This window comes from Nipponia nippon, unplaced genomic scaffold (genome assembly GCF_047370975.1).
Source record: "Nipponia nippon isolate SJK-2023a ecotype South Korea unplaced genomic scaffold, ASM4737097v1 scaffold_2, whole genome shotgun sequence".
In the NCBI taxonomy this organism is placed as follows: Eukaryota; Metazoa; Chordata; class Aves; order Pelecaniformes; family Threskiornithidae; genus Nipponia; species Nipponia nippon.
Window position 1 is genome coordinate 127,109,628 of NW_028262336.1, and position 27,104 is coordinate 127,136,731.

A 27,104-nucleotide genomic window follows, 5' to 3' on the forward strand; every position below is an offset into this window, starting at 1 on the left:
AGCAGTATTTATGCAGTGTGTCCCTAGGTGTGCTCTGTAAAGAGGTCCTCAAAAGCTGCATTGAAATCTCCAGTAGAAACAACAGTTCCTGGCATACCCTGTTCACTGTGGCTTTAGCAGAAGACCGAAATCCTTAGAGTCACCTAGCTTTTGATTTTTCAGGATTGACCTCTCGGTTGCAGTTTAACCGCATGATGGATGCTAATGCATCTTACTAGTCTCAGCATAAGCCAGCTTATGCCCAGTAGGACTTGTGAGTAAACAAGGGCTCTCATACACAGGCTCTCATACATCAGATAAGCTCCTTGGAAGGCTGTTGGAGATATAGCCGTAAAAGGAAAAAGACCTGAGGCACTGGCTACAGATGTATACAATAACATCCAGGTGGTGGTTTCTTCAGCCTGGATCGTATACAGTCTGCTGAGTCAGTATGGCCTGACGGGAGAGCTGACATATTCTCTTGTGTGTGCTGCTTCTGCGTCTTGGATGTCCGAATTGCACTAGGCTGTGTGGACTGACCTGTTGGGAATCTCTGTGCTCCATCATTAATGGCATCCCACCCTTTCTTTTCTCTCTTCTTTCCTTCAGAAAAACTTGTGTATTCTTAGAGCATAGCATACGTATGTGTTTGTGCCTTACTTCCTGAGCTCCCTGTTTCTTTAGGTAATCAGGAGCTGATTGAAATCTTCACTGCTTTTATCTAGTATAATAAGCAGCCTCTCCTGTTAAGTGGTATTTGAGCCCTTGAACGCAGCATGAACATATCTGTACTCTTGTGCTGAGAACCCTAATTTCTTAGGTTTTGAAGTATAGACAGCCAGTTCAGACAATTCAGAGAATTAGATTTGAGAACTGTTCTGGAATGTGTAGTGCTTTCATTTGTAGGGAAAGGAGGAACTTCCCCCCCCTTGGCTTGGCTTTTGTTGTTGCTAAACATCTTGTGAAGTTTCAGCTTGTGCTCTCCTCTTTCACTTCTTCCCTCTGTCCTGAAGTCTTTGACAAGCATCTTTCCCTATAACAGAAAGGCTCATAGCAGCCATTGTTTTGCATTCCTCATAGCAAGTCTACATTGCAACATGCTTATTTTTGTGATGTTCTCATTTGCAGAAGTGAGTTCCCGTTTTGTTTATTTTTAAATTCTTGGGCAATCTCTCTTTGAAAAAAAAAACCAACAAAAAAACCAAAAAAAAAACCCTGACAGCTGCTCTAAAGCCTAAGTTAAGTTTCTTTTTCCCCCGTATAACTGACCTAAATTCAGTGTTCTCTCATGTATCTGCCTGTTGGGCAGCTTGTCTGTTTGTCGTCATCTGCAAGTTCTTTGTTTGGTGCAAAACGCCCAGTTGAAAGCCTTGGGGGCTCTTGGCCAGGGTTAGCATCTGAACTTTGTCCTCACATAAAGAACTGGATTGTTTAAAATTTATTTTTAAAATTGGTATTCAGCATTTGGACTGAATACCTCTAACTTCAGCAAGTTAGTGTGCTGGGAGTGCTAAGCTTCTTCAGGGACATCTTGAAGTATTTGCTTATACACCATTAAAAAAGAGCCTTGCTACAAAGATGTATGTGTTTACCGTTCACTGATGAGGCTTGAGGTCTTTCTCTCAGCCAAAGCTCCAAAAGAAACATAGCTTGCCTTACAATAAAAAAAGAAAAAGAAGATTTAATAACAAAGTGACATGTATTCGGGAGCAAAGGGCCTAAAATCTTAGAACAGCCTTTTTTTCCACTGTAACTGCACAGAGTAATGCTCAGTTATTCCTAAATTAGTAGTACAGTTCTTGTGAAGTCTCATGCGTCTTGATCACGCAATCTAAAATTCTTTTTTGTGCCAAAACGTATTTTCGTGCTACAAAGAAGCCTAAACTCTCACAATACTTGTTTCACAATACTTTCTGTGGGAAGTCCCACATGCAGTACTCTGCACTGCATGGCTGGGTGATAGTATTACGACTTTAGCGTACAGGGTGTATGTAGGTGTAGCTAAGGAGGGGCTTCCGTGGCCTCTTTCCAGAAGAGTCTAGTCAAGAAATTGACTCAAAGTTGCCCCACGGCACTCTTCCTCCAAACTGGATGAGAAAGAGAGGGAGTTAGGAGAAGGTCAGGTAAGACACTGGAAGGGGTCAAATTTGTCTGGAAGTGTCTGGACTCACTAGAGCCATCACCCCTCCAGTCCCTGAATTGGAACTCCAAGGTCTCCAGTTTCGCCTGTCCTCTGAGATGCCTGGTGCTACCCTCTCCCTTCAGTGCTGTCACGTAGCCGTATTTGTAGGTCACTATCTTCTATTTTTTGTCCCACTGTCTTGGCAGTACAGTGGATTTAAAGGATCCCACTTCACTCATGACACTAATGGGGTCTCAAAAAGGCCATATGATGCAGTCATTGAATTTCATCAAAGACACATAAAAAACCATGCTAAAAAAACCCATTATTTAGCCTGTAAAGTTAGGAAATGCCAGAAGGAAGTTTTCCTGAAGGCATTTTTGGGAGTTTATGCATAGTGTTAGTCTTTCTTAACAAGCTCATACCCTATCACCACTGTCTCTTTAAGAGATGGAGAATACATCTCTCTAAGATGGAGAATACAATTTAACACACAGTATTTGAGCTCTGTCCTGAGGGCAGAAGTATTGTCCTCCACTGGTTATGTACTTCATCAAAATTAATTTGCTGTCATTACAGCCCAGTGACATGGAGCATTATTACCTCCGTTTTACAGAAGGGAATTCAGGCATGAAATGAAATCAACAGTAGCACTGATTTTGAGTGCCAGTTTCAGGGACCTTAGATCTGAAGCGTGGGTGTGGTTTGACTTCCAGAATAGTTTGCACTCAGGGTACTTTCTGTCTTCAGTGCCAAGGCTAAGACGGTTGGGCAAATCTGACTGCCGTCTCAAGGCAACAAACACTGGTAATCACATGGGAAAAGTTTGTTCCAAGTGTCTTGCGCGGAGCTCTTTAGTTACATTGGGGTATCTGCGGGGCTATAGGTTCCTTCTCTGAAGTGGCATCCAGCTGCCATAGCTGAGGCTCTTTCTGCTTCCTAACTTCCATCAGCATTTATTGTTCAACTTTGATGGTCAGTGAAGCAGTGATCTGACAGACAGGAGTCTCCTTCCTTTCCTAACAACAGCGTCTCTTTAGAGTGGGTCCTGAGCTGTTGGTTATATAGCTGAGAGAGGAGACTTTATGACCGAGATCAGATGCGAAGCTCCCCTCTGTGTGTGTGTATATGTGCACACACGTATGGTGTGTGTGAGCAAGCATGAAGGCAAGAAATAATGGTCCACCTGGTGATTGTTTCATATGTAAATACCTTGTGATCTACACTGCATGCATATGCATGCCCCGCGTAAATGCATAAACAAAAATCCTACTGGCAGTTCTTGCGATTTTTCCGAAAGTGTCTTAAGTAATAAAGATGATGATTTGAACCTTTCTTGTAGCGCACAGCACCTTCAGTTGCTGCTGCTTACATTTACTGCTGTTTTGTTGATGATTTCCTCTGTTTCAACTCTGGTCATAATTTTATTTGGGAAGAGGATAAGTTGCAGTGTCAAAAGATCCAAGTTAAAATTAAACAATACGGTTGGGAGCTGCTCCTAATCAAAATCGGAGAGTTAACCATTCAGTTCCACAGCAACATTGGGGAAGGCCAGGATTGATAGTGCTGAACTTGTTTGAAAGGTGAAAATCAAGAATGGCTGGGAGGGTTAAGGGAGAAGGGAAAACTTTTACCTGTGTCCTCCTCGACTGCCCTCCTACCAGCACAATTTCTACATTTCCATTATGAAGCAACCAAATCAATGGGCTTTTGAACACCAAGAGTCCCACCTCTGAGATGAGCTGCTTGCTGTGATTCCCATGGCTTTTTCCCTGGGTAAGTCTCCTATCAGACATGTTTCTTACAGGATACATTCAAACCCATCACCTGGCCTATATCTCCAGTTCACGTGTTCCCTCAAACCAGCAAGCCAGTGGTTATGCTTCTCCACTCATTTTTTCAGATAGCCTACTTTCTAGTCCTTCATTGTATTACCTCCTTAAAGTCATAACTTCTGAGGTGGAGAGCTTTTGTTTTCCTCCCCTTTTTTCCCTCCGCTGTTCGTGCCTAGTACGCATTTGGCATAAATAAGAGCAGTGAGAAGGCCAGTGCATGACCCACGTGTCTGTCTTTTTTGCCAGGGTAAAACCTCAGTCTCAAACCTGGAAATATTTCTCAGATTGTTTTTCCCATACCACCCACATTTTTTTTTCCACAAGAGGAAGCTGTTTATGTTGAATGCTGTGGGAACCTAATTGTTACTTTATCGCACAGTGAGGGAAAAAAAGTGCTAATTAAACAACGTGCTTTTCTGAAACCAGATGATACTTTCATTTTCTAGAAAGAGGAAGCTTAATGTAAAATCCCTTCGTCTCTGCCTGGTGAAACCAGATGAATTGCCAAGAAGTTTTCTAATTTCATTTGCATAAGCCTTTTTCTAGCTACTTTGAAGAAAGTTCAAAGCTGACTGTTTGGTTATTTGCCACTCAGCAGCAGGAATGCTAGCTTTTCATTTCCTCTGCGTTTGAGTACCAGTAGGGATAAAACTGTTAATCTGCATATGATAATACTGTTCCTTTATTTGCATCTTCCCTTTTTAGACAGGGGGGCCAGATTGATGCAGGAGTCTGAAGGCTGAGTTTGGCTCCGGAGGAGTTAAAATGGGCTGATTTCCCAGCTTCTCTAGGCTGGTGAGATGCAGAGGTGGTTCATCAGCGCAGAGTAACGTTTAGCAGTTTGGGACAGGTGATGAAGGATGTTCTTCTAAACATGAGTGTTCGAACAACATGCCTGAAATCTCATCTTGTCTGTATCAGTAGCCCAGCTTCTTCTTTTCTCTGCCTTTTGTTCCTCTTGCCCTGTAAGCTCTGGTTCCTCGCAAGGCAGAGACCCGCTTCTTCCTCACATCCACTGACTGAACGTCAGGTTCATCTTTTCAGAATTAGTCTCCCCTGGGCTTTGCGGTGTCAAGGGACTGCTACTCGCCATGGTATCGTTGCTGGATACTTTGCTTCTCTCAGCTCTGCAGTTAATGAAGCAGTTGTTATGCTCACAGGAAAAAAAAAAAACAGGAATGTGCCAGGACTTTCAGAGGTGCTTTTTCTTGGAAAAAAACCTAGTCCCATCCCAGGCTGAGATGACGTGCAGCCCAGCTGTGTTGCTCTGTTGCTTACAAAGGAGATGAGGAGGGTGATTTTGAAGAAGAGTTGGGATCATCAGTACTAGATAGATATCGACTACCTGCTTTGTGCAGGCATGGGACTACGAGGAGTCTTGGGAACTCTTAATCTGCATGGCAGCAAATGTCTTGGATGGTCTGCTTTGCTTAACCAAAAGAGAAAATTACTTTTAGAACAGGTTGATCAAAATACAGTGGCATCCCATGTGGGTCGTGGGGGTTTTTGTTTGTTTAGAACCAAAATGGCATTTTAATTTCTTCATGGGTGAAGCCCATTTTACTGGATAAGTATATCCAAATGGGATGTTAATGTCATTTAGCTAATCCACATTAGTTTAGGGAAATGAAACCACATCTTTTTTTTAGTTTCTCAAACATCCCTGCATTGATGTGTCCTCCGCTTTAGCACTCTACTCATCTCTGTACGTGTTCTCTTTGCTTTGCCCTTACTGAGCAGGGTCTCTCTAGCTGGGATCTGTTTGATGGGCTGGCTCTACACAGTACACGGTTATTCTCCTCTCCTTTAGTTCTGCCTCTTGTAACAACAAAGCAGAAATCCTGAATTGCTCGTTACAAGAAAGGCACCTCACTAATAATTTATCTGAGACCATTCACCAGAAACGGTTGTGTCTGTCTGTGGCTGACCAGGGCTGCTGCTTGAATATTTTAACTGTGCTTTTTTCACTGGAGATACCTGACTGAGGGTACTGAGGCCATCAGCAGACAGTGAGGCCCTAAACCCATAGCAGAAACACAGATTCCATTCCTCTTCAGCTACTGAGCAAGCCTGCTAATTAGGAGCCTTAGCAAGCTGGTGCCTTCTTTTGCAGTCTGACCATGCAGAAGGACAGGAGCTCCTTCTGTACCCTTTGGCTGATGTGTACTGTGTTTTATTTATAGTCTGCGACATCTAAGCAGTGTTAATTTTTCATGGACCCCTGTTTTCTCTATTAGGTTATAGAAGATCTTTTCAAGACAGCGACAGACACTGTGCTCTCCAAATGTCCTCATGATGTTGAGCTTTTTCATAAATACATAGCTCCTGCCCAGAAGGTAATAAATGTGACAGGAAAGAGCTGCAATCCTTTTATGCGTTTTGAGGGCTCTTGTCAATAGGGAGGCTTAATTTTTTTTTTTTTTTTTTTTTTTTTACTGTGTTGCCCTGTGTTAACAAACTATGAAGAGCCAAAAGTCAGCCTGCGCTTAAGTGATTGTTCAGGCCAACACAGGGAGGACACAGCTTTCCGTAGCTATTAGGAAGTGTAGTAGAACTGTAGCTGTCACATCATCTAGCAGCCTCTGAATCCTCAGCTCCAAAAATCAGGTACCTTTTTAGCACTGAATGACAGGGAGTGGATTTTGATCCATATCTCTACAGAGGGATCTGGACAGGCTCTATCGATGGGCTGAGGCCAACTGTGTGAGATTCAACACGGCTCAGTGCCGGGTCCTGCACTTGGGGCACAACAACTCCAGGCAACGCTGCAGGCTTGGGGAGGAGCGGCTGGAGAGCTGCCTGGTGGAAAAGGAGCTGGGGGGGTGTTGGTCAACAGCTGCCTGAACATGAGCCAGCAGTGTGCCCAGGTGGCCAAGAAGGCCAATGGCATCCTGGCCTGTATCAGGAATAGTGTGGCCAGCAGGAGCAGGGAGGTGATGGTGCCCCTGTACTGGGCACTGGTGAGGCCACCCCTCAAATCCTGTGCTCAGCATTGGGCCCCTCACCCCAAGAAGGCCATGGAGGGGCTGGAGCGTGGCCAGAGCAAGGCAACAAAGCTGGAGAAAGGTGTAGAGAACAAGTCATATGAGGAGCCTGTGAGGGAACTGGGGTTGTTTAGTCTGGAGAAGAGGAGGCTGAGGGGTGACCTTATTGCTCTCTACAACTACCTGAAAGGAGGCTGTAGCGAGGTGGGGGTCGGTCTCTTTTCCCAAGTAACAAGTGATGGGACGAGAGGGAACGGCCTCAAGCTGCGCCAGGGGAAGTTTAGGTTGGATATTAGGAAAAACTTCTCCCCTGAAAGGGCTGTCAGGCACTGGCAGAGGCTGCCCAGGGAAGTGGCTGAGTCCCCATCCCTGGAGGTATTTAAAAGCCAGGGAGATGCGGTGCTTAGGGACATGGTTTAGTGGTGGGCTTGGCAGTGTTAGGTTAATGGTTGGACTTGATGATCTTGAAGGTCTTTTCCAACCTAAACGATTCTATGATTCTATCTAGACTACAGTGCAGACCTACAAATCAAAACTTAAAAGGAGTTAGCTTTTCGGAATTTCCTCTGGGCCCTTGAACCCTTAAGAGTAGCTTTACATTTTTATTTTTTCTTGTTTTGACCAAGGACAGGTTGGAACAAATGCTGAAGAACAAATTTGTGACGTAAGTACTTCTATTTCGAAATGATCTGGAGGAGGGCTTTTGGGGAAAGAGTTCCTATTTTGTATATGTACTTTTTCTTTCCCAACTCAATGTCTTCTAGGTTCCAATGTCTCCAAAAGAGCATGAATTGCAGTTCCCCTTGTACTGTTTGCCAGTTGCCCTTTCATCTCCGCATGAGCCTGGCATCTGAATCTGCTGGCCTTTGGCTTTTGCTTCCCTGGACAAAATCCTCTTTCTATGAGGGTATCCTCCCTCCAGCATGTACTTGTGCAGTGGTTTGCTCACTGGCTTGCTTGGTTTTGGCTTTGGTGCTCTGCCTTCCTTCACACTTCCACTCCAATGGCTTCCTTTCTATGAAACTATTTTTTGATATTTAAAAATCCCAATGGGTTTTCTATTCCCGATTGCTTGTGCAACTCCTTTTCCCAGTTGTCTATGTGCTAAAGAACTGAAGGGCTTTGGTTTCCCGCCTTGGCCCCCAAGAATATCTCCTCTTCCCTACTCTCGCCTCTCTCTTCAAATTGTGGTGTTCTCCATTTACCCCACAGAATACTGCAGGGCTGCTCAGCCCGGCACTGGTTTTCCTGTGAAGCAGCTACAGCCACGGCTGGGCAACAGGATCACGATAGATCCTCGCTGTGCCTCGTGCCTGCATAAGGACCATGGGGAACCTCAGTGAAGTCGCTGTCTCCCCATTTCAGTCCTCTCTTTGGATCTAACTGATATTCCGGAGAGGACAGAGTTGCACTCAGCTTCTCCCATGGTCCAAGGAAAAAGAGAGTGAGTCAGCCCATCTCTCTCTCCCTCTTGGTCTCTAACTTCATCAGCTGCTGGCAGATCTGGGGCATTCCTGGCTCACACACATCAGTTACGTGCGTTGAACCTGTGCCGGTGATATTCCTCGTTTAGGACCATGGCCTCGCATAACCCAAACACACGGAGCAATATATTCCTTCCTGAGGTATTTCCTCCAGAAGCCTCCCCTGTATTAGTGAAACCTTATAGCTGGCTGTAAAGAGCTCATGCTCTTCAGGGAATTTGGTTTATAATTGGATTTAGCCAATGATACAGAGAGATGAAATTCTTGTGGTCGGGTTATTCTTTCTTCTCTCTGTCCACAACATTTGCTTTGTATGTGGAAAACTTGTCAGCAAAAGTATCTTCCATTGAGTCTTGATTTCCAGTTATCAAACCTGCAGCATTTTTCATTGCACTTTTTCTGTTTGCTCTGCCATGATGCTGTTCTTTTGACCTGGTGGAAGTCAGTGGAGAACCTGCTCTCAGATCTGTCCAAGGAGTAGAGAAACATTGCTGCAATAAATCTTGAGATTTTTACAAAGTAAAATGAAAATATTTGAGCTACAAGCCCTTTGCACTCTGGGCTGTTATTTTTGCCTAACACCATGTGGAACAGTGGAGCTATGTTGTTGGAGCTGTGCCGATGAGGGCATATTGTTTTGTTAAAAAAAAAAATCCACAAATCTCTATGGAGCAGTTGTCTGCAGAGCTCGCTTCTGGCTGAAATGCAACATTGCAATAATGCAAAAGTGTCTTGAGAGCTGAGCACTTCCTGCCCTGCATGCAGCTGAGGCACAGGAAAACATAGGGTTCTTGCCACGTAAAATGGTTTTTGGTTTCTGTCCAAAGAAGCATTGCTGGGAAGTCTGACATCACAGCACAAATTGGCATGGTGGTGGGGAAATGCCTCCTTAATTTTCCAGTTGCGGCACTTAGCCAGAAAACTTTCTTGTTATTCCTTTCATAGTTATCTTAAAAGACTTTTTTTTTTTTTTTTCTCTTGCAGTATTTCCTACAATGAAGCAGTGGAAATTTTGAAGCAAGCTTCTCAAACTTTCTCTTTCAAGCCAGAGGTAGGTAGTTGCCCGCTGGCTTGTCCCTGTGCCTGTTCATGCACACAGCCAGATTGAACTTTGTAGATCTCATTTCTCTCTTTCTGATACCACAAGAGTTGTTACTTTGCACCGGTTATCTGCCTCCTGGGGTGTTTGCTCAGTTGTAACCCAGGTATAACTTTTGCCCTTTGAAGGTGAAATGGGAGCAATATAAGGTGTGAGTTCTGTAGCAGAAGACCATGTAACATTTGCAGGGAAGGAAGTGATGAGTTTGCTGTTGAAGGACCAAGGCTTTGGCAAAAGCCCTTTCTCTTTTTGCAAGTAGTGCCAAGTGTGTTGTGGATTCAGTAGCAGTCATCTAAGGAGGGTTGCTGTAATAGTCCTCAAATAAAGGAATGATACTAGAACAGCACCAAAAGTTCGACAAGGACTAATAAGCCAAAACCATGTCAAAATACCGTGTAATCTAGGTGTAGGTAAAGGGAATCCCTTGTCTTTCCAAAGTATAGATGTTGACTGGGAAAAAGAATCACGTGCTGGTCTTTCTAACACTGTTAGATTATGGGTTTCTGAAAGTCATATTTTGCCTCATTTCAAACACCTGCAGGGAGGGCATTCATGGTGGTGCTCGTCTCATGTGTATACTGGTTAATCTTTATCTGATTCTGATGCTTTGAGGAAAATAACTCACTGGCTGAAGCTACCTTCGTAGCCAGTTGGGTAGCTGTCTCATCCCTGTGTACAAGTGGGTGTAGAACCTCAAATCCTGTATTTGTACTGCCTTGATCTGAGGCAGCAAATTCAGGATATTTTGAGATGAGGAGAGTCTGCAGAATATCTGTTACCCTTTCTGCTTCTGCTCTCCCGATATTCTTGGCACACCTATAGTGGACTGGAGGTCCCTGGTCAAAAGCCACAAAATGTATAACATTGCTGGAAGAAAGGAGACATGAAGGACATTGCAAATGTCCAAGGTTTCTGTTAACAAAGAATTGATTGGTAGGATACTGGGTTTTCTTAAATGAGAATTAATGTAGCATGTAACAGGACAAAGCAGGGAAGAGAGCAGTCAGCCTAGTAAAGCTGCTTTCTATATACCAAAGGTAATACTGAAATAAGGCTGATTTTTGAGTAAGCTGATTCTGGATAGGTGCCTATTTCCCTTCAGCTATGCAGAGTGTGGTTTGGGGGTTTTTGTTTGTTTGGTTGGGTTTTTTTCTGATTTGATACCAGATGCTGGGGCTTCATGCAGAGATGATCTGGCCCTGGTCTGTGGAAGTTAAACCATGTTATTTTCATTGCTTTGCTCTACCTTAAAACTCGTGAAACTCTGTCTGCTTAGCAAATTTTCCCAGTGGCTTGTGTGAGAAGTTGCTGTGGTTGGTTTCATGTTATTCAAAGCTGCACATCTCTCCTACGCAGGGATTTTGCTGTGTCTCTTGCCACAGGCAAGATGCACCAAAGCAGGATCCCAGGTCCCTTTTTCTGTCTTTACAGTGGGGCTGTGACCTCCAAACAGAACATGAAAAGTACCTGGTGAAGCACTGTGGTGAGGTTCCCGTGTTTGTGATTAACTACCCATACAACCTCAAACCTTTCTACATGCGGGACAATGAAGATGGACCTCAACACACAGTGAGTCCACTTCCACCTCTTTTTTTGGCTAGGTATGTGTCTTAGCTACTGATAGATAGACAGATGAGGATAGTCTTTTGTTGGGCCTCCGGTCAAGAAGTCCAAGATAAGACGTGACCATCAAGGTGATCCTGTTCAGTTGTTTTCCTGTTGCAGAAGAATTCTATGCTTCTATGAAGTCCCCAAAGCAGGAAAAACAGGAGGAGGATTCAGGCGTTGGGTAGCGTTAAGTTTTTGCTTAAGTCTTTAAGACAGATTTGCCATAGTTTATTTCTTTTCCTGGTAGACTTCTGTACTACTAGGTGAAATGCCTAGAATTGGATGGCTCCAAGCAGCCTATGATTCTCTTGTCATCCAAACCTACCATCCATGTAATCCTCAAATAGCAGATGGACACAAGACATAAACTCTTCCTCCAGGTGTCTCATTGTTGAAGGTATAATTCAAGCAACTGCCCCACCGTGTGCCACTGTTGCTTCACTGGCTTTAATTCTAGCAACAGTTCAGCTGTGGGATAAGAGAAGTAACTCTACAAAACAAAACGGAAGAAAACCAGCCCAAACCTAACAGCATAGGTGATAGCTCTGGGATCCTAACACTTGGATCAGCACATCAGTGCCATTGATCCATTGATATCATTACCACTAGAGCTGGCTCAAGGAGTGGGGGCAGATGGGTAAATATGAGTTACAAGGATCAGAGCACCTTAAACTCTAATGGGAAACTTGCCTATGGCTTTTTGCCTCCTTGTGAGCTGCTGTTGGGTTCTTTGTCCCCTGCACAGGCTTGCCTACATGCACAGGTTGTCACCAGAGTAACCTGGTGGGATTCAGTTCACACCACCGGCTGTGGATGTCCTCAGTCTGGAACATCACTGCACTTGTTTAGGTTTTCTCTAGGCTTACTGATTTTTATCATTGTAAAGTTCCCTCCCAGCCTTCTCCTGTCAACAAGGGACTTTTCAAGCATTTGCAAATACTTACCTAGGTGTCCTGGACTCAATAAAAGAATTACAGTGGCTTTTTACAAAGAGCCATCCAGTGTCAACTGTACTTCTGCTGTAGACTGTATGGCTACATGGCATGACTTACGTTAGGTTTCTTTCTTTTAAGGTTGCTGCTGTTGATCTCCTCGTATCAGGAATAGGGGAGTTGTGCGGAGGCAGCTTGAGAGAGGAGCGACTGCCCTTCCTTGAATCACGCTTACAGAGGTATGGAAAACCCACACGTGCTGGGAGACTAGCCTGACCAAGAGAGTGTTTCAGCAGCTCTCAGTGGTTTGCAAGACAGAGAAGTGGAAGGGCAACTAACGCTATTTTAAAAAAGCCTATTTTTGTCTTTGAGATATCTATTTATTTGAGTAGGTGATTGCAAACTGGTGAAGAAGTTCTTGTACTTCTGTTGTAGGTGCGGAAACTGCCTCCCTGTTTTAGTTCATCAAAGAAGAGTTTATTTTATGCTGGGAAGCCAGGGCAGCAGAATGCCTCAGCTCTGCTGGGACTGTCTGGAACAGGGTCTTGTATGAGGCACTTCATCCTTGAGCCTTTTCTTTGCAGCTTTTGTGACTGAGAGTGGATTGCGAAGGTGGAAGTTGTCACGTAGACAGAGCTTAGATAGATTTGTCATCACATTGTGTAACTGAGGAGTTGCAGTTTTAGTCGGAAGCTTTGCTAGCAGTGATGCAGCTGGCCTCAGTGGCATCATTTAAGACAATACAGTTCTTTGCGAACAGTTTGGTGGGAAGCTTCATTGGAAGTGCTTGGGACCTGTTCTGAGTCATATGGCTCTTTCCTTGCTGCTTTGTTCTGGATCATGTGACTGTGAGTAATTTTCAGCTAAATTCAGTGTCAGAATATCAGAGCTGCTGTTTAGTTAACAATAATTGACATTCTAGATGGGGTAATTCTCCATAGACAATTACTCCCTGGATCCTGTCTGATTGTTCAAAAGAAGCTTTCATAACTCAGATGAGTCCATTTGGACCAGTCATACACTTGTGCAAAGCAATTTTGGAGGAGGATTAATCCCAGAGTAACATCATTTGCACATTGGGAATGAATTTGTGACTTAAGTCAGCAGCATGCTCACAGAGATGTATCTAGTCAGTGGAGAAGAGCAAAATCCATTTCGGCATAATGAATCCAAAAGGCACAGGGCAATTAAAATCACCAGAACATTGGTTCTCAATTTGTGCTGTAGGATGATATTATTCCCTACGCTTCCTGTTAGTCTCCCTGCGAACTCTCCCGAAGCAGGCATGCTTCAGCTGAAGCAAAGTACAATGTTGCCTGCTGCACTTTTTTGCTTGAAATTTTTGCTAGTGAGATCTAGAGTCCACAGCCCTCAAGGTGTGAGGCTGCAGGAGTGGTCCTTGTGGAGGCTGAAGCCAGACTTTCCTGTTTGTCAGGAAAGTCATAGGAAGTATTTCAGGCTACGCATGGGGTGTGTCTTCAGTGACCTTAAAGTACAGCTCTGCATTGACGATGACCTGCAAAAATAACACCTCTTTTCACATGTTTTTCTCCATTTTGAGTAGTAGGGATCTGATCTGCTGAGCCCAAATACTTCATTAAGGCTTTTAAATTATACTTCCTGCAGACCCAGCATAACTAAGAGAGACAAAGAACGGGATTCTTGTCTCCTTGTAGACGCTTCACACAATAGCTCTCCAAGTTCTAGTGAGGGATAGCTGCAATGTGCTGAAGAGAAGAGAAGTGGTCTTTCTTTGCTTACAGTTTTCTGTTTGTGTTGAGAGAAATGGGGAAAAAACCCAACAATTTCCCTCTGACTTTGCCAGGGCAGGAAAAGGGGAGAGGGTGCACTAGTGGCAATCAGAAAAAGGCTTGTTTTATTTAGTAATTTTACAGAAGTTGACACACATTAATAAAGCCATGGGAGTTCAGTGGTTTTATGCACTACGGAAGGGGAGCCACATAGCCACACGTGCAGAGATTTTGACTCACTCATAAATGAGGTTGGCTGCATGTCCTTGTAAATTTAACGTTCGGGCCTGTACTCTCTAGGCATTCACAAGCAGTTTACTGATATGCTTAAAGTTAAGAATATGCACAAATCTTTGCATGAAGCTGGGATCAACCTTGTATGTTGACAAAACAAACTTTATATTTTAAGAAGCATGTTGGGAATCTGTTCAAGATTGTCTACCGATTACCAGAACTGACAGCCACTGATGGTGTCTTCCCTTAATTTCCTGCCTTTCCTTTTTGGACTGAGTTTAGTCACCAGACCTTCTCTTTTCTTGTAGCATTCTCTTCCAGGCAAGTGCTGCTTGTGTGGGTTCTCTTCTGTTCCTTTACTTACACGGGGTTTTCTTTTTGTTCCACAGATTAGGACTCGCAGATGCCTACCAATGGTAAGACACCATCTTGGTCTGCAAGCTATATTTCTTCTTTTGAGACTCTTTAAAACAACTGTTTCATTTTTTTTGATCCTGTTCTTGAGGGGATGTTTCTTGGCCCAGTTGCCCTGCCATCACTGCCAGTCTAAATGGAACAGCCAGTTCATTTAAACAAAATTTAATCTAATGCTACTTAGTTTATCTTCCCAATTTGTCCACTCACAGCACAGGTCATTCCTTTCAGGACTGCATGAAGTGGATTAATTTACAACCCATCAATGATTTTTGATATTAAATCATTAAGCTGTGTTTCATGTTGAATAGAATCTGACCGCCATCGCATGAGATAAACAGGTTACAGCACCACAAGCAATTTGTGACCTTTAACAGCTCTATGAATAACTCCCTTTTCAATTGACAGGGCAATTGGGTCGAAAAATCTTCCCTAACAAAGCGGTTGAAGCAATTAAAACTGTCCTGCTAAGGAGACAGAACAACCTTCGAATTAACGATTTAGCCTATTAAAACGACAGAAGGATCTTAGAGTTCCTCTTGACAAGTGTTTCTTGGTACGTACTGTGTCACAGCTACTGAGAGGTGACAGTGTGGAGAGTTTTAAATTTAGAAGAGTATAGTCAAATACTCTGCAGTATTTGGAATGATCATTAGGGAGGCTGCCTTGAAAAAAAGCAGAGTAAGTGTAGGATTCTTCACTCTCCTCTTCCCACAATATGAAATCACTTAGGAACAGCTCAGCGCATGGCAGACCTTTACATCATCGATTTGCAAACAGGGTGAATGAAGTGTCTTCCTTTATTGTTTGCGTTTATGGGCCAGAATACACCATATCACTTCATCTGAGGGAAGGATTATCCTGACCAAGGGTGATCAGTTGTGTGCTTAGATGCTGAGATATAGCCTGAGGAAGTCTGGTGTTCAGTGCAGAGCCTTCCAGCACTACTAACATAGCTCAGCCCTGCCTCATCCTTCCCTCAAAAGAGAAAATTAAGACATTGCCCGTCAGCCATTTGCATTTTCCTGTCATATGTAACAATCACATTCTGGAAATTCTTTCGTCCTGTGATCTCATTTTGGAAACTCTTTCTTCTATTCCCTCCACTCCATCACAGATGATGTAACTTCCCAGAAAAGAGTAAAACTGTTGTTGCCCCCTGCCATAGCACGGTCTGGTGTCCTAGGAAGCTGCAGGATAGGAGTAATCCTGGATTCTTCTGGACTACAGTCCAGAATCTGCCAGAAAACAGGGAGGTGGTTTGCCAGTATCCATCTTTTCAGTGGAGGTGGGAGGAGAGACTGAAATTTATCTCCTCCAATTTAGTGATTGAATTTAGTCTCCAAAGCTGGCTCACAAACTCCTTGAAGAACAGTTGAGTCATTCCTTGTTAAATATAATATTTGCTGACTTTAGAATGGGCAGCTGTATGAGATGTTGGTCCCTTTTGAAATCCCTTATATATTGCCATATAGAATCATAGAATCATTTAGGTTGGAAAAGACCTTCAAGATCATCAAGTCCAACCATTAACCCAGCACTGCCAAGCCCACCACTAAACCATGTCCCTAAGCACCACGTCTGCCTGGCTTTTAAATCCCTCCAGGGATGGGGACTCAACCCCTGGCCTGGGCAGCCTGTGCCAGTGCCTGACAACCCTTTCGGGGAAGAAATTTTTCCTAATATCCAACCTAAACCTCCCCTGGTGCAATCTGAGGCCATTTCCTCTTGTCCTATCGCTTGTTATTTGGGAGAAGAGACCAACCCCCCCCCGGCTCCAGCCTCCTTTCAGGTAGTTGTAAAGAGCAATGAGGGCTCCCCTCAGCCTCCTCTTCTCCAGGCTGAGCACCCCCAGCTCCCTCAGCCACTCCTCGTATGAGTTGTTCTCTAGACCCTTCCCCAGCCTCGTTGCCCTTCTTTAGATGCACTCCAGCACCTCTGTTTCTGCCTGTTTTCTTCTCCCACTAAGCATGAGGATATTGTGCTTCAGGAGTGCCTTGTCTGTGGGAGAATCATTGGGCAAAGAGGCAACTGATGATCTGAAATACTGTCGTGCTTCTGCCCATTCCTACTTTTTAGAAAGCTTTTGAAAAAGAGTAGATAAAGGGACATGGTCAAAGTCCTCTGAATCTTCTTCAGTTCACTACATCTTTCCTGTCATGCAGGTTTCTTTCCATAAAGAATATGAGTTGCAAAAGTATTTGACTTGATTTTGCAGAGTTGTTTTATCTTATTTTCACACTCCTTCCTTTGAACAGTAGATATAAAAGAGCTCAGTGCTGTAGATGCTGATCTTGGCTAGACTTGGAGAGGTCTGTGGAAGTGAGGTGGGAAAGTCCGGCGATCAGAGTTTACTCTGGGAAGTCACTTGCTTTCTCTGTGGCCAGGGAGTACTGAGTGTATTGCCTTGTCAATGGGGGTCCTGATCCTGTTTGCGGCCTCCAGGTGCGAGCTTAGCAGGAGCAATAACAAAGCAGGTACTTTGTGATGAACAATGTGTCCCCACTACCATCCGCTTGAGCAGCATTTCAGTCTTGCTACATGTAAGGCACCCATTTCCTCACTCTGATTATCATCATGTGCATCAACGGAGAAGATGGCCTCATACTGAACGCTTTACAGTTCAGGTACCTTTCTGATCTTCTGGTGTCATGCTGGTGAAGGTACACAGTGGCAAAGCAGGTGTTATCTGCTGTCGTGGAATGGATATCACTGTTGTCTTGGCCTTGCTCCTGCTCTAGATAGAGAAGATTGAGCTGTGCTGGGCTCTTTCACTTCTAATTTTCTTTGAAGGTTGAATGCCGGAGCGTTCTGTTGGGTGCTTGTGTGGCAAGGTAGGAAGGAGGAGTTGGACTTACAGAACAGCAGCACTGGTGAGACGCTTGCAATCCATAGCCAGTGGCAGCATTCATACCGTCCTTTAACCTCCTTCAGAGCCCAGCGAAAAAAGGTAGCCCATCGCTCTCCTTGGCAGGTGCCTGGTCCTGTTACTTCTGCTTTGGGGAGAAACCAGAGTGCTGTGCTGGGCCATACGGAGGCAGGCAGAAAGTCAGTGCTAAAACCAGCCAAAACGTGCCCAAGCCCCACACATGTCAATGGGAGTGTTTTAGATTGAACTCCCTGAATGCTGTCTTTGTGGATTCCCAAAAAGTTGTAGCAGAGCAGAACTGTCTGAAACCAAAGACAGTGTTTTGACAGCGTCAGAACCTGGCGATGCTTTGCATGTTTATTTCCTGAAGCATTCAACAAAACGGTCTTTCAAATGACATTCACTAGTAGTTTTTCATTACCCTCATTTTTTTCCTTTTTTTTCCAGTAGAATATTCACCTTCATGGACAGCAATATCTTTGTTCTTTCAGCCTTACTTTTTTCAAACTGGCTGCAGAGGCTTCAGTATAACAAGAGAGTTACATAAAAGATCAAGATTATATTTGTTTTGAAAGGAGACCGAAAAGAATACATTCTGCTTATGAATGGTCACTAAGAGAGCACTGATCTTCATAGTGCCTTGCTGTGCAACACAGGAGCTCGTGATGATGATAAAAGGGTATAGATTTTTAAAAGGATGAAAGGAAATGCTCTTCTAACTTGGCACATAACAAGCTCCTGGAATTCATTGCCGGCGGACGTTGTTGCAGTACATACTTCAGTAAGATTCAAATCTCTGAAGAACTACCAGTCCTCCAGGTCCAGAAGATAAACTCTGGGGCTAGCTGGGGTCGCAGAAACTTATTTCCCCCGTAGAATAATGTTGCACAGTCCCCCAATTGCCAACGGAGGGCTCAGCTCTCCTCTTAAGTATGAGCTACTAGGAGAAATAGCTAGACTGGTTCATGACTGTTTTTGAGGTGAGAACATCCAATGTCTGGAGACTATTGAGTGAAGAAAAACCTCAGGGAGCGTTTTCCAGCCTAAAGGGAATTTTCTTTTCATCTGCAGGCAGTTACTTTTTCTTTCATCTGGGAAGAATGGAAAATTTCTCAATTCCTTTGCTTCTTCTAAGCACAGTCATCAGAAAGGATTCACAGGCTTGATCCTCAGCATGTTTAATTCAATTGACTTTTTCCATTAACTTTAATGGGTTTTGTTTCGCTCCTTTTGCCAAAATGGCTTCTCAGAGTGCTTTGAGATCTACAGATGAAAGCCCTGGATAAGCAAGGGTAGAATTTATTATTATTGTTCATCTGGAAGAAGCTGAGTTATTTCATCTCCTTAAAATGACTTTATAAACTCTGTTGCCAGCAAAAGGGGAGAAAAGATGCTGGGCTTAGTCTCGACTGTCTGCACAGGCTGAGATATGTTTATAGATGTCATCAGAAATGCTTGTGCTATTATTTATATTACTAGTTGCAGCTAGAGTTGTCACCAGCTGGTTTGCCAGTTCTGCTCAGAACTACTGAGCTGGTACAGATGATCTGCCACAGCCAGCACCCATATCCCTCACATTTACGAGATCTTTCCTGTTTCACAAGTCACCACCCTCAGCATCAGATCTGCCCGTCATCTTCCTTGCAAACCCTTGAAAAGCTGCTCAGTGGAGCTCCCCAAGGGTAGCTCCCAGTGTGTTAGTGGAAATTCAGGTTCTTCGTAGTGCAGTCTGTATGAAGTGGATAGAGATGAAGGCCACCTTACTGTTGCACAGTCTACGTGTTCGTATCTTAAGCATAATCTTCGCCACAAGGTGTGGGGTGGATACAACTGAGCCTTAGCAAGCCAAGCTAACGCCCAGCAGCGCAGATAGAAAGCACGTGGGTCCCAGGGATCAGAAAACATATGTCCCGCTCTTGAGCCTGCTGTTCAGCTTGCAGCATAGGCCTAACTGCGCTTTATCTGTCAGCGCTAGTAGGAAGAGGTAAGAAGTTCTATGATTCTATGAAGTTCTGCTTCTGGTTTTACTACTTTGGCAGTGGAAGGGAAGGGGAAAAAACACCAGGGGAAAAACCTGAAGACTGGAATGAGTGTAATAAATGGCTTCCCAAATTTTAACTACTGTTAATGAACTGCAAGGAAAAATATTTAATGGTATAAAAGGCATATGGGTAAACTGAGTCTGCCAGGGTGATCTCTTGCAGCTGTAGAATTTGTTGGAGAGTATTTTTATTTTGCAAATAGAGGTGATCAATGGCATTACTTTGGCTTCACTCTCTTAAAATGTAGTCTTCAAGCCAACAAATTCTGAAGTCCAAGCAAGTACACTTAAATATGTATATATTTAAGCAAGTACACAACTATATATAATGTATATTTTACATATTAATATATATAAATATATGTACACACAAATGTACTTTTTCCTTGCAGTTCCTTAACGGTAGTTAAAATTTGGGAAGCCATTTATTACGATCAATCCAATCTTCATTTTTTTTCACAGTGTTTTTCCCGCTCTACTCCACTGCCTGAGTAGTAAAACATATATATGCACTTATATTTAAGTGTACTTTTTTTTTTTTTTCACTGGGATGATAAAATATTCATACACAAAGATTAGAAGCATGTAATACATCTGGAGTCACTCAATCCCTTACTAGTGCGTTCATATAAAGAAGAATAACTTCTTGGCCTCAGCAAGCTCAAAAGTGGCCCCATAAATCAGTAGAACCACTGAGATGTTTTTCACTCCTATTAAAATAAAACTGTTGGTGACAATTTATAGCTGCAAATATAGTTCCTATGTATCACATCAGCTACAGTCCAGCTGGGAAACGGAACTCTAAAGAAGAACCATCATAATCTTGTTGACACCCATATATTTGGAATATCTACTTCCAAACGTTTCCTGAGTTTTCTGTGTACAACAGGTGCTGTTCTCCAAAATGAAATGTCTTGTTCCAGATCTCATTTTTGGAGAAAATACATCCAAGATTTTTTGCTGACTTCCTGTGGAAATAAATGAATCCGTCTGTAAGAGTGATTGGGGGAAAAGTAACAAAAAGTCGTCATAATTACCTTAAAAGAAAAAAAAATCAGAAGGAATATTCAGGAGATGTCAACACCTATTTAGGCTTCTGAAGAAATTACTGGAAATGAAATGACTTAGACTATTGAAAAGAAGACAGAAAATGAAGGAACTTATTGCAGGGCCGATTTCAGCACCAGCGTGGCAAGGGCTAAACAAACCCAAGCAGGCAATCCATCTCCAACAGTGGGAATGTTTTGTGCTTCTTTAGGAACCTGGGTTTGTGCCCCTGCTCTGAATATTTTAAATACTAAAACTTACAAAGATGCTTTCCATACGAGCAGAGCAATGATGTTAAAGCTGTTCTTTGTACCCAGATGGGTTCTTGCTCCTAAACAAAACAGGCTCTGGCTTATTGGCAAAGCATAGCTGTGGTGGTTTAAATGCATTTGCACTTGGGGTTTCTGTTAATACAATTCTGCCTGTCAGGGAGCCGCACCTCTTCACACCCCTGACCAACACCGGCTCTGTTGGCAGAAATCCACAGTGGTTAGGGTCAAAGGGAAGTAATTGAGATGGAAAGCAAAACCTTAGATAAAAAGCTCTCTGTAATTACATCAGCGTAACCGTGCTGCAAATGTAACTGTCTGTTTAAATTACAGGTATCTAGACCTCCGAAAATTCGGCTCAGTTCCTCATGGAGGCTTCGGAATGGGGTTTGAACGCTACCTGCAGTGCATCCTGGGAGTTGACAATATCAAAGACGTTATTCCTTTCCCCAGGTTTTCTCACTCCTGTCTCCTGTAGCTCAGCAGTTGACTCACATGGAGCAAACTGCTGGCGTGACTATGTGTATATAACATATTAGGATATGACTAAGTGTGGTTAAGTAGGAAATCAAGATAATTTTTATATCAGTGAAACTCTTGGTAAATTCAATACTGGCTTATTGAAAATAATATATGTTCTGGTGAGATTATGGAAGCGCACTTGCAGTTAATTTGATAGCAGTTCATGTCTTCAGTGCACTTCAGGAGTATTAATAAATCCCACTTAACTAAAGGGTTAAGGTTCTCATGAGACTAGTACAAGCCATGGAAGTATGGAATAAGTGGTGTTGGGAAGTAGTGGGATTTTATGTGAAATATTCATTAGGAGGTGTTGACCTATAATGGACTGGGAGCTAGGACTGCTGTGAGGCTTTAATAGACTTTAATTAAATGCCTGCACGGTGCTTTGAAGATTGAGTGTTATAAAATTGTGTAGTATTGTCAGGGCTGTGATGCACTTGCTCTTACAAAATGGCTACTGTAAAGCATGGTTCTCCCCACCCCAAGTTAAAAGCAAATATTGTTTACCTTGGAAAAATTGTCCAGACCTAGCAAGGAAAAATGTCCTATTTGAACTGCTGGAGCGAATTAGGTGAATGATGTTTGATTTTGTGAATCATCAATAAAGATGCACACTAGGTTGTTTTGTAACTCTGTATGGTTTCTTCTTCTGTTATAAAACTGTAGCGCTCCGCATCATAGTGTTTCCTTCAGTGTCTTTGGTAAACGTTTCCTTTTCTGTAGACCCAAATTAGTTGCACAACTTCTGCATGAGATATCTGTTTTCTGTTTCCAGGAGAGCACGTGTTCATAGCAGAAAGAAATGTTCGGTTAGATGAGAGTTCATTCATCTCTCCAGAGCCACCATGCAGTTTATTGGTGGGTTTTGTTGTTGTTTTGCTTTTTTGCTGTTGTTACTGAGGAAATATCTCATGTGCTCATCGGACCAAGCAGTTTTCTCTGTATTTTGAAACAACCAACATATGCTCCCAAGCATTGCATATGTATTAAGTAATTGCTTATCACTATAAGATCTGAACTCCTTGCAGTCTTTAATGGGTTTATGCTCTCAGCTTCCCTGCCAGGTAAAGAAATACTCATTTCTGTTTTGAAGACAGGATTATGGGAAGATCAAGTGACTTGCCCAAGGCAACTGGAAACCAGTGGTTTATTTGGGACTCGAGCTGAGGGTTTCCAGCATCCTCCTTCCCTTCCAAACTATCACAGTCCAGCAAATGGGCATTTGCATAGTGCATACTACTCTGGAGCCCGACACGGCTGCAGTATAAACTATATATAAAGAGAAAAATCAAGGTAACAGCCTTATTGCTAATGAACCTCGTGTAAATTGCCATACACAACGTGAAGTGGCTGCAGAACAGCCCTGAAGACTTCTTTTCCAAGTAGATGAAAGGGATTGAAAAATAGTAATCAAATAGCATTGCGCTGGTAATATTGCAGTCACAGTTCTCTCTGGTAGAGCTGTATAATACTGCACCTGCAGTATCTAAAAATACATCTTTATGTCATGTGGCACCTGCCATGTTTCAGTTTGGTCCACGGATGGGGCTTTTACGTGTTGTGATCATGCAAACAACATCACCACGAGGTCATTGTTTCGGGATGTTTGTTGCATGCACTGAGACGTCCCCTACATATCAAGATATTTTTCAGATCTCCTTCATCCGCTTGATGAGGCAGGTGTTAACTGTGTGTTTGCTGGTTTGCGTTTCCCAGTACAGCCTGAGTTGGTAAGTCTGGTTCCACGAAACGGTTCAAGCACCTGCCTTCCTTTTGAAACCACTGAGAAGTTCCTATATCAAACACCCGAGTATCGTCTTGCATTTGGACCATCTCTCCTTTCAATGCGTTGTCTTAAATGTTATTGCTGGCCTTCGTGTTCTGGAATGACTTCTCTCAGCAGGAAGATGTGGAAAGTACAGCTGCCAAACAGCCCCATCCATACCACGTTCCTCATTAAGTTGCCATCAGCAGGTGTCCTTACTGAGATCCTTAGTCACTGGTTCTGTCAGAGTTGCTGTAAATGAGAGTGCTTGAACTGGAAGCCCATCTGCGGAAAACAGTGGGTGGATGGCAAAACCATCTCCCGTCCACTCTGCTCTCATCCCCGCAGCAGCTCGGGGCTGGCTCTGTTGGTTTTGGCATCAGCAGGCTGTTCTCACCGGGAGGTTGTTGATCCCCCCATGAGATGCCAGATCTGATGGGGAGGGTGGGGCTAAACAGCGACAGGTGAAAAACAAGGTGTAGAGAAGAAGACAATGAAAGGTGCCAAGAAGTCGAAGGATGATGTGGCATGAGTCACAAGTTACAGGGAAGGATAGCAGACCCGTTTCAAACAGGCTTGCAGAGTGGTTGTCAGGGCCTTATACGAGGTGACAGCTTGCAAGAACCAAGGACTGGTGTGATCCACCCTTCATTCTTTGCCTTGATAAGAGATTTTTGCAGGACAGAAGGAAAAGGTTGAACCTTTGATTTGTAGGTAGGTATACAAAGGAATGTCAAAAGTTTTGGGTTTTAGGGGTGGGTTTTTTGGGGGTTGGGGTTGGTTTTTTTGTTGTTTTTTCTGGTTGTAGCCATTGCAGAAAGGCAGATTTTTAAGGAAGATGTAGCAAGGTTGCACCATGAATGATTCTTGGAGTGTTTCTGACTACGCGTCCAAGAGGAGCAGCCTCCCCAGTCTTCTACGTGTATTTCTGTTTTATTCAAAGGTACTCGGTGAGTTGGCCATCCGATGGGCAGGGTCGAGCTAAGGGGGCATTGCCCTTGGGTCTAAAAGCTCATTCAAAAAACTATCTCCTATAATCTGGCAGAATAAGCAGGAGGAAAGCAGGGCTGTTCCCAACAGAACTAACGAGGTGAACATTTGAGGCTCAGAAGGGAGAAGAAAGGGTTGTCCGGTCTTGGAAACAGCCTTCAACATGTATTGTTTTTCCTAGTGGTGGGAGAGAGGGGAAGGTAGGGGCTGAGGCCCGTGTGCGTGATGATACTGCTTAGGGTTAATACCGAGATTGGCGTTCTTGGGAGAAGCTTGATTTATGGGTACCCAGCAAGGGTGGGAGCCGCTCTTTCCCTCCAGGCTGGCATTGTTCGCCTTATGCTATGTATATATAACATCGGCTGGTATTGCCAAGGAATGCGACGTGTTTTCCCTGGGATTTCCACATGGAATGTCATGTATTTCCTTCGAATCTCCTCTCCCAGAATGAAACGGAAGTTAATCTGGAGGACAGGGGAGGTCGTTCCTCTTGGACAGGCAGGGAAACGCACCGAGAATTTCTTAGATTTAAGCGGTTTTCCTTGCTACGTCTTTGCTTAGAGTCTGCGCTCTGGCAATGGCTGAAGCCAGATAAAACCTCTGACACTTCTTCAAATAAAAAGCTGTTATTCTCTGCACACAGGAATCATCTCTTAGCCTGAACACGCAGTGCAGTAGCTTACATTGGGGTGTTTTCAGTGCAGTAAGCCGTCAGCTCAAGCCCAGGTGACCAGCACGGCCTCTGCTAGCATCCTTTCGGTAAGTATTTCTTGAAGTTTCAGTTCCTCGGCAGCTAGCACTGCCTCTTTTCAGGTTTGTCCTCGCTTTGAGCTTCAGAGGAAAGAATCAGCGTTATTGATTACTGCGTCTGTGGCTTTGCAACATTAGGACAGAGTGATGGGAGAGCAACGCCGCTGGGAATAAAAGAGCGATGCCATAAACTTTGCATAACCAAATGCCAGTCTCTCAGAAGAGTGTTTAGAGGAAAACCTTTGTTTTCACTTCAAGAATATCAGATAATCCCTTCACTTAAGATTTTTATGTGCGGGATCAAAGTATCCCAAAGTACTTTATTTTTAATTTAAAAAATAATACCTGCGGAACTAACACCGTGTCTCAGTCTTTTCGGTTTTAAATCCACAGGAGAGCAAATGTATGCTTTGAAGCTAGTAGTAGAGATTGCTGTTCTCCCCCGTATGATTTATGTTGTGGTACCACGGCAGTGTCTAGATGTTGGACCGTTGTACTAGCTTCCGTACGAGCACAGATGAAGAGATACATCGCTGGACCGAATGTTTAAAAGCCAACAGACCAGTGCAGGGATTTTAGCTGGATTACCTGCATTCAGGCCCCCAGACCTGGGGAAAAAGCAGCGAGGTGCCCAGCTCAGCAGTCCTCTCTCCGGTTTATTTGGTAGTAGTTGTAATTTATAAAGCATCACTTGTTTGAGGGAATGCCAAGACTGTGATGGGAAATGTAACGTACAGTTTTGCTTGCTGGACTAATATTGATTGTTTTGGAAATAGCTTATAGATGTGTTTTTCTTCGGGGGGAGAAGGGGACTAATTTGCCAAGAAACACTTCGGTCATTGTTTCCATTAAATCTGTGTATAGAGATAAATGTGGCTTTGCTGCTGCTGAAACCAATAAAGTCGTCATTACTGTTGTTTTAGCCTCTGCCTTACGCTTAGGGAGACCTGGGAGATGGGTCCAAAGGACAAATAAGAAAGACTTTGTATAAAGATTGTCAAAGTTCTGATTTCCTTAGATCCGACCAAAGCTGCCGAAGCCACAAAAATGGTGGTCTCGGGAGTGAATTTATTGTTTTGTCTTACTGTTTGTTGCAGAGCCGTGACCTTCAGAAGGATTGTAAAGTTTTATTTTATGATCCTGCTGGTAAAGAGACGTATGTAATTTACTATATGAGTTCTTACAGACTTGGCTAACAACAAGTTTGACCCAGAGTTCAAAGAAATTATGGCTCCCGTTGTTTTATGGCTGCTGTGAAATGTATTTTTATCTGTCCTACAGCTGTGTCTCAGTGTCTGCTGCACAAGTTGTTCAGCAAAGATGCTGCAAAGGGAGAGCTTTCACATAAAGGGCAGGAGAGGGGCAAGACTGTGGCCATTTAAAAGATATATACTAGCTCTATCAGAAATTGTAGGCTTGATTATGGGTGAAACGTGGATGAAATGACTTCAGAATCCTTGTTGCTCTTATTGCTGACACTATTTTACTGCGGGAAATTGAGGCACGGAGCAATTAAGCTGCTTGCCCAAGGTTAAGGAAGATGTGTGGCAGAACCGTGGAACTGACCCAAATCAAGTGAATCCTTGCTCGGTGCCTCCCCACGAGGCTTCCCTCCCTTTGCCTTCGGGTGCGCTGCCCCACCAGAAGCCAGGCAGCATGTTTGCAGCTGATCTGGTTTCAAACACATTTTTGGCATTTCTAAGATCCTCAACAGTGCTTCAGTGATTTTTATCTATCCCTGTATGTCCCGAGGCCTTTCAGAGATAGCAATCCTGCTGTTTATTTTTATTACTCTTACAATTGATTTTTTCTGAATAATTTGAGGCAGCCAACAGAATACATTTTTAATTTTCTTTGCAAAGCTTGATCTTGCTTTTTGCCCTTCACCAATAGCTGTATATCTTACTGGCTTCAGCAGGTTAATGTACTGGTACCTGTATGTGCTGTAAAAGTGGAGGTCTAAATTTTCAGAAGTCACTGATCATACGGGTCGCTGGCAAAAAAATATGCAAACTGCTCAGAAAAAAAAATCATAGTGTGGTCTGGGAGGTGGCCTTGATAAATCATGTAAACACATACCGTTTCTGTATTGGACTATTCTGTACTATCTGCCATGACTTCCAAAAGAGGGATTTCCAGCCACAGAGGAAAATAATTCTATTTCATAGACACAATGGTTTTGTAATAATACTTCTATGGTGTCTTTACCTCCAAAGTGTTTTTTGAGCATTAATTCAGTGCTATCTTTGTGGCCCTTTGAAGATCCTGGGCTCTTATATGATCCCATAGTGCAGTACTATGATTAAGCTGTGTGAAGTGGGCTTGTGATCCATATTTTTCTGAGACACGGGTCTCCCATTTTCTGCTTGTCCCTCAGCTTTGCTGCTGTTCTGTTGATGAATGCATGGC

General features: G+C 43.4%; 1 protein-coding gene across 4 annotated transcripts in view; it reads left to right on the forward strand.

Annotated features, from left to right (window-relative positions):
• The window catches only part of NARS2 (asparaginyl-tRNA synthetase 2, mitochondrial), a 55,690-nt gene extending 33,870 nt beyond the window's left edge, over window positions 1–21,820 (forward strand). For 2 of the 4 annotated variants that reach the window (XM_087756718.1, XM_087756720.1), the window contains 7 exons: window positions 6,174–6,272; window positions 7,547–7,584; window positions 9,389–9,455; window positions 10,935–11,072; window positions 12,185–12,282; window positions 14,418–14,444; window positions 21,002–21,820. In XM_087756718.1, coding sequence (XP_087612844.1) covers window positions 6,174–6,272; window positions 7,547–7,584; window positions 9,389–9,455; window positions 10,935–11,072; window positions 12,185–12,282; window positions 14,418–14,444; window positions 21,002–21,146 — 612 coding nt within the window. In that variant the 3' untranslated portion in view covers window positions 21,147–21,820. Of the gene's footprint in view, window positions 1–6,173; window positions 6,273–7,539; window positions 7,585–9,388; window positions 9,456–10,934; window positions 11,073–12,184; window positions 12,283–14,417; window positions 14,445–21,001 lie in introns of all 4 variants that reach the window. The other 2 variants (XM_087756717.1, XM_087756719.1) reach the window with 1 other exon arrangement.
• The last annotated feature ends 5,284 nt before the right edge of the window (window positions 21,821–27,104 follow it).